This window comes from Oncorhynchus tshawytscha, linkage group LG16 (genome assembly GCF_018296145.1).
Source record: "Oncorhynchus tshawytscha isolate Ot180627B linkage group LG16, Otsh_v2.0, whole genome shotgun sequence".
Lineage (NCBI taxonomy): Eukaryota > Metazoa > Chordata > Actinopteri > Salmoniformes > Salmonidae > Oncorhynchus > Oncorhynchus tshawytscha.
In genome coordinates this window covers 82,809,536-82,817,035 of record NC_056444.1, presented here as the reverse complement: position 1 = coordinate 82,817,035, position 7,500 = coordinate 82,809,536, and the positions used below count along the sequence as shown (strand labels likewise).

Genomic DNA, 7,500 nt, shown 5'->3' with positions numbered 1-7,500 from the left:
GGCAGTCCGACGGACGAATCTAGGTTTGGAGGGGAACGCTACCTGCCTGAATGAATAGTGCAAACTAAAGTTTGGTGGGGGAGGAATAATGGTCTGGGGCTGTTTTTCATGGTTCAGGCCCCTTAGGTCCAGTGAAGAGTCATCTTAACGTTACAGTATACAATGACATAGACAATTCTGTGATTCCAACTTTGTGGCCCCCGTGCACAAAGCAAGGTCCATATAGAAATGATTTGTTGAGATCGGTGTGGAAGAACTTGACTGGCCTGCACAGAGCCCTGACCCTCAACCTCATCGAACACCTTTGGGATGAATTGGAATACCAACTGCGAACCAGCGCTAATCGCCCGACATCACTCATGCTTGTGTGGCTGAATGGAAGCAATTCCCCTGCGGCAATGTTCCAACATCTAGTGGAAAGCCTTCCCAGAAGAGTGGAGGCTGTTATAGCAGCAATGTTCCAACATCAAGTGGAAAGCCTTCGCAGAAGAGAGGAGGCTGTTATAGCAGCAATGTTCCAACATCAAGTGGAAAGCCTTCCCAGAAGAGTGGAGGCTGTTATAGCAGCAATGTTCCAACATCTAGTGGAAAGCCTTCCCAGAAGAGTGGAGGCTGTTATAGCAGCAATGTTCCAACATCTAGTGGAAAGCCTTCCCAGAAGAGTGGAGGCTGTTATAGCAGCAATGTTCCAACATCAAGTGGAAAGCCTTCCCAGAAGAGTGGAGGCTGTTATAGCAGCAATGTTCCAACATCTAGTGGAAAGCCTGTTCCAACAGAAGAGAAGAGTGGAGGCTGTTATAGCAGCAATGTTCCAACATCTAGTGGAAAGCCTTCCCAGAAGAGGGAAGGCTGTTATAGTAGCATAAGGGGGGAAGACAACTCCATATCAATGCCTGTGATTTTGTAATAAGATGTTTGAAGAGCAGGTGTCCACATACTTTTGGTCATGTAGTGTACCTTGGCTTTAGTCGATTCACCAAGATATTTATCTAATTACGGATACTTTGTTTTGTTAGAATGATGTAAAAAAAAAACGATAAGCTTTGATGATATGTTAATATGATACCTATCCCCGTGCGTGTCTTCTAGGCCTACTGTCGTCCTTTGTGGAGGTGGAGTCCATCAAGCGTCACTTTAAGAGTCGTCTGGTGGGCACGGTGCTGAACGGCTACCTGTGTCTCAGGAAACTAGTGGTGCAGAGGACCAAGCTCATCGACGAGACCCAGGACATGCTGCTGGAGATGCTGGAGGACATGACCACAGGTATAAAGTTAATATATAGACCCAGGAGGACATGCTGGAGGCCATGACCACAGGTATAAAGCTAGTTAATATATAGACCCAGGAGGACATGCTGGAGGACATGACCACAGGTATAAAGCTAGTTAATATAGACCCAGGAGGACATGCTGCTGGAGGACTTGACCACAGGTATAAAGCTAGTTAATATATAGACCCATAAGGACATGCTGGAGGACATGACCACAGGTATAAAGCTAGTTAATATATAGACCCAGGAGGACATGCTGGACGACATGACCACAGGTATAAAGCTAGTTAATATAGACCCAGGAGGACATGCTGCTGGAGGACTTGACCACAGGTATAAAGCTAGTTAATATAGACCCAGGAGGACATGCTGGAGGACATGACCACAGGTATAAAGCTAGTTAATATAGACCCAGGAGGACATGCTGGAGGACTTGACCACAGGTATAAAGCTAGTTAATATAGACCCAGGAGGACATGCTGGAGGACATGACCACAGGTATAAAGCTAGTTAATATAGACCCAGGAGGACATGCTGCTGGAGGACTTGACCACAGGTATAAAGCTAGTTAATATAGACCCAGGAGGACATGCTGGAGGACATGACCACAGGTATAAAGCTAGTTAATATATAGACCCAGGAGGACATGCTGGAGGACATGACCACAGGTATAAAGCTAGTTAATATATAGACCCAGGAGGACATGCTGGAGGACATGACCACAGGTATAAAGCTAGTTAATATAGACCCAGGAGGACATGACCACAGGTATAAAGCTAGTTAATATAGACCCAGGAGGACATGCTGCTGGAGGACTTGACCACAGGTATAAAGCTAGTTAATATAGACCCAGGAGGACATGCTGGAGGACATGACCACAGGTATAAAGCTAGTTAATATAGACCCAGGAGGACATGCTGGAGGACATGACCACAGGTATAAAGCTAGTTAATATAGACCCAGGAGGACATGCTGGAGGACATGACCACAGGTATAAGGCTAGTTCATATTGACCCAGGAGGACATGCTGGAGGACATGACCACAGGTATAAGGCTAGTTCATATTGACCCAGGAGGACATGCTGGAGGACATGACCACAGGTATAAAGCTAGTTAATATATAGACCCAGGAGGACATGCTGCTGGAGGACATGACCACAGGTATAAAGCTAGTTAATATATAGACCCAGGAGGACATGACCACAGGTATAAAGCCAGTGCTATCTTTCCATTCTCCAGGGACCGAGTCTGAGACCAAGGCCTTCATGGCTGTGTGTATTGAGACAGCCAAGAGATACGACCTGGATGACTACAGAACACCGGTGTTCATCTTTGAGAGACTCTGCAGCATCATCTACCCGGTAAACAGCTTCTTCTCTGTTCCTGCTGTAACTCGAGTCTATGGTTCAATTCCTCTTTCCTTGATTCCTTGCGTGCTCTTTCCTTGCCTCCTCCTCAAAACGTATTGGAGAGGTTCGAGGGGAAGGGGACCTTGGACCTTCTCTAATACGGTTGAGAAGAAAGCGAGGAGATAGGAAGCAAGGAAAGAGGATGCAAAGGAATCGCAGAAAGATGATGATAGCCTTTGTGTTTCTAGGAATACATTGCATGGCATAACTGAATCTCCTCCTCTTCCTCGTTCTCCTCCTCCCCCTCTTCCTCGTTCTCCTACTCTTCCTCGTTCTCCTCTTCCTCCTCCCCTCCTCCTGCTCTTCCTCCCCCTCCAGGAGGAAAATGAGGTGACAGAGTTCTTTGTTACCCTGGAGAAGGATCCTCAGCAGGAGGACTTCCTGCAGGGCCGTATGCCTGGTAATCCGTACAGCAGCAACGAGCCAGGTATCGGACCCCTGATGAGGGACATCAAGAACAAGATCTGTCAGGACTGTGACCTGGTGGCCCTGCTCGAGGACGACAGTGGCATGGAGGTAGGAAACCATAGATTTCTCCTGTAGCTACAACACTGTGCCAACTGGTTGTTTTGTTGTCCAAGACAGTGTTTATTTTTGCGCATAGTCACATTTTGCTGTGCTGTTTCGGGGGATTGCTGTCCTGGAGTGAAACACAAGAAGATGGGAAATGGTTCTCCACCTCGTTTCTAATAGTCTCCTGTCTATTTGTTTCTCACAGCTTCTGGTGAACAATAAGATCATAAGTTTGGACCTGCCGGTGGCCGAGGTTTACAAGAAGGTGTGGTGCCCTACGAACGAGGTGACAAACTCTTCACTATTTTATTTTCCAACTGTATTTTTCAAACAACGATTGAGGTTGTTTAGGCTTGTTTGTGAAGTGTGTTGTTAACCTTGGGTTTTGTTTTTTGTCTGTCAGGGAGAGCCCATGAGGATCATATATCGTATGAGGGGTCTCCTTGGAGACGCTACTGAAGAGTTCATCGAGTCTCTGGACTCTACCACAGATGAAGAGGAGGATGAGGAGGAGGTGTATAAGATGGCAGGAGTGATGGCTCAGTGTGGGGGGCTGGAGTGTATGCTCAGCAGACTGTCTGGCATCAGGGACTTCAAACAGGGAAGACACCTGCTCACTGTGAGTAGGACATGGAACAGAATACTACATTATATATTAGTTCTAGTTCATTATTGTTTCATGAAATGCAACATTTACATTGTAGTCAGAATATAGTTATTACCATTATTATATAACATTTACATTGGAGTCAGAGACTAGTTATTACCATTATTATATAATATTTACATTGTAGTCAGAGACTAGTTATTACTATTACTATATATAACATTTACATTGTAGTCAGAGACTAGTTATTACTATTACTATATATAAAATGTACATTGTAGTCAGAGACTAGTTATTACCATTATTATATAATATTTACATTGTAGTCAGAGACTAGTTATTACCATTATTATATAATATTTACATTGTAGTCAGAGACTAGTTATTACCATTATTATATAACATTTACATTGTAGTCAGAGACTAGTTATTATATAACATTTACATTGTAGTCAGAGACTAGTTATTACTATTATTATATATAACATTTAATAATGGCAGTAACAAGTCATTGACAACATTTACAATTGCTGTGGGATTATTTGCAATACTATTTCAACAGGTAGGGTTTCAGATGGTTTTTAACATTTGACACATTACCATTATAAATTTGCCTCAGTCATGTCAGTACAACGATAGTGTTTTTTTAAAGACATATTTCAGAATTTCCCCATTTACAGTAGAAAATAACTCTCTCCTCTGTCCCCTTCCCAGGTGCTGCTGAAGCTGTTCAGTTACTGTGTGAAGGTGAAGATCAACAGACAACAGCTGGTCAAACCAGACATGAACACACTCAACGTGATGCTGGGCACACTCAACCTGGTGAGGACTACATTTATTTATTTTTAATTTTATTTAACTAGGCAAGTCAGTTAAGAACAAATTCTTATTTACAATGACGGCCTAGCCCCCGAGCTGACGAGGTACAAATCTGTCGTTCGGCCCCCTGAACAAGGCAGTTAACCCACTGTTCCTAGGCCGTCATTGAACATAAGAATTTGTTCTTAACTGACTTGCCTAGTTAAATAAAGGTAAAATAAAAATGTAATAAAAGATCTATGCACATTCATACTGAGAAAGTAATATAACATTGTGACATGACGTGATGCAGATACAAGATGCACAATTCAAAATATATATATATATTTTTTTGGTTTGCAGGAGATATTCAATCAGTTAATTTTGACCAGAGTTCGGCCATATTTGTTTTTCTTCCTCTGTAGGCCTTGGTTGCAGAGCAGGAGAGTAAGGACAGTGGAGGAGCGTCCATAGCAGAGCAGGTCCTCAGCATCATGGAGATCATTCTGGATGAGGCCAACGCTGAGATCTCAGAGGACAAGGTGAGACTGAGGCTAGCTGCCCTGGACGAATATCCTCTCCTGGCAACCTTGGAAACTGTCGCGAAGTGGACTCTCCCGGTCAAACAGTACATAGAACAAATGAATGTTCCACCCAAGTTCTTTTCAGACCAAACTAGAGACATCTCATCTGGTTCCTTGCCCCGTCAAACGTTTTCAGACCAAATAATCGGAGTTGGTGGCTCCAAACTACTAAAAGTAAAATTCTCATAGCTCTTTTTCTCCTTACCGTGTTGTTCCATGAAGCTAAAGTGTATCTCCCCCCCAGGGTAACCTGTTGTTAACAGGGGACAAGGACCAGCTGGTGATGCTGCTGGACCAGATCAACACTCCGTTTGTCCGTTCCAACCCCAGCGTTCTGCAGGGTCTCCTACGTATCATACCATACCTGTCTTTTGGAGAACTGGAGAAGATGAGGATCCTAGTGGAGAGATTTAAACCGTGCTGCAGCTTCGACAAGTATGGAGCCTCACTGGGTTTAGTAGTAGTAGTAGTTGTAGTAGTTGTAACAGTTGTAGTAGTTGTAACAGTTCTAGTAGCAGTAGTAGTAGCAGTAGTTGTAGTAGTGGCAGTAGTAACAGTTGTAGTTGTGGCAGTAGTAGTAGTAGCGGTAGTTGTAGTAGTTGCAGTAGTAGTTGTGGTAGTAGTAGTTGCAGTAGTAGTAGTTGTGGTAGTAGCGGTAGTTGCAGTAGTAGTTGTGGTAGCAGTAGTAGTAGTAGTGGTAGTTGTAGTAGTTGTGGTAGTAGTGGTAGTTGCAGTAGTAGTTGCAGTAGTAGTTGCGGTAGTAGTTGTGGTAGTAGTAGTAGCGGTAGTTGTAGTAGTTGCAGTAGTAGTTGTGGTAGTAGTAGGTATGGCAGTAGTAGGTATAGTAGTAGCGGTAGTTGTAGTAGTTGTTGTGGTAGTAGTAGGTATAGTAGTAGCGGTAGTTGTAGTAGTTGCAGTAGTAGTTGTGGTAGTAGTAGTAGTAGCGGTAGTTGCAGTAGTAGTTGCGGTAGTAGTTGTAGTAGTAGTAGTGGTAGTTGTAGTTGCAGTAGTAGTTGTGGTAGTAGCGGTAGTTGTAGTAGTAGGTATAGTAGTAGCGGTAATAGTAGTAGTAGTTAGTAGTAGTAGTAGTAGTAGTAGTAGTAGTAGGTATAGTAGTAGCGGTAGTTGTGGTAGTAGTAGGTATAGTAGTAGCGGTAGTTGTAGTAGTAGTAGGTGTAGTAGTAGTAGGTATAGTAGTAGCGGTAGTTGTGGTAGTAGTAGGTATGGTAGTAGCGGTAGTTGTAGTAGTAGGTATAGTAGTAGCGGTAGTTGTGGTAGTAGTAGGTATAGTAGTAGTAGTAGTTGTAGTAGTAGTAGGTATAGTAGTAGGTATTGTAGTAGTAGTAGTAGGTATAGTAGTAGCGGTAGTAGTAGTAGTAGTAGTAGTAGTAGTAGTAGTAGTAGGTGTAGTAGTAGCGGTAGTTGCAGTAGTAGTTGTAGTAGTAGTAGGTATAGTAGTAGCGGTAGTTGTGGTAGTAGCAGTAGTAGTTGTGGTAGCGGTAGTAGTAGTAGTAGTTGTGGTAGTAGTAGGTATAGTAGTAGTAGTTGTAGTAGTAGTTGTGGTAGTAGTAGGTATAGTAGTAGCGGTAGTTGTAGTAGTTGCAGTAGTAGTAGTAGCGGTAGTAGCTAGTAGTAGTAGTTGTGGTAGTAGTAGGTATAGTAGTAGCGGTAGTTGTAGTTGTAGTAGTAGTAGGTATAGTAGTAGTAGTTGTAGGTATAGTAGTAGCGGTAGTTGTAGTTGTAGTAGTAGTAGTTGTAGTAGTAGTAGGTATAGTAGTAGTAGTTGTAGGTATAGTAGTAGCGGTAGTTGTAGTAGTAGTAGTAGTAGTAGTAGTAGTAGTAGGTATAGTAGTAGCGGTAGTTGTAGTAGTAGTTGTAGTAGCGGTAGTAGTAGTAGTTGTAGTAGTAGCGGTAGTAGTAGTAGTAGTAGGTATAGTAGTAGCAGTAGTAGTTGTAGTAGTAGTAGTAGTATAGTAGTAGTAGGTAGTAGTAGGTATAGTTGCAGTAGTAGTTGTAGTAGTAGTAGTAGTAGGTATAGTAGTAGGTAGTTGTAGTAGTAGTAGTAGTAGTAGTAGTAGTAGTAGTAGTAGGTATAGTAGTAGTAGTAGTAGTAGTAGTATAGTAGTAGTAGTAGTAGTAGTAGTAGTAGGTATAGTAGTAGTAGTAGTTGTAGTAGTAGTAGGTATAGTAGTAGTAGTAGGTATAGTAGTAGTAGGTATAGTAGTAGCGGTAGTTGCAGTAGTAGTTGTGGTAGTAGTAGGTATAGTAGTAGGTATAGTAGTAGTAGGTATAGTAGTAGCGGTAGTTGCAGTAGTAGTT

At 42.7% G+C, this 7,500-nt stretch overlaps 1 protein-coding gene across 1 annotated transcript in view; it reads left to right on the top strand.

Moving 5' to 3' along the window:
* ubr4 (ubiquitin protein ligase E3 component n-recognin 4) overlaps positions 1-7,500 on the top strand; it is a 147,533-nt gene that overhangs the window by 124,899 nt on the left and 15,134 nt on the right. The window contains 8 exon segments of the mRNA XM_042299791.1: positions 1,090-1,263; positions 2,510-2,631; positions 2,998-3,195; positions 3,398-3,478; positions 3,596-3,811; positions 4,514-4,621; positions 5,023-5,139; positions 5,426-5,616. Coding sequence (XP_042155725.1) covers positions 1,090-1,263; positions 2,510-2,631; positions 2,998-3,195; positions 3,398-3,478; positions 3,596-3,811; positions 4,514-4,621; positions 5,023-5,139; positions 5,426-5,616 — 1,207 coding nt within the window.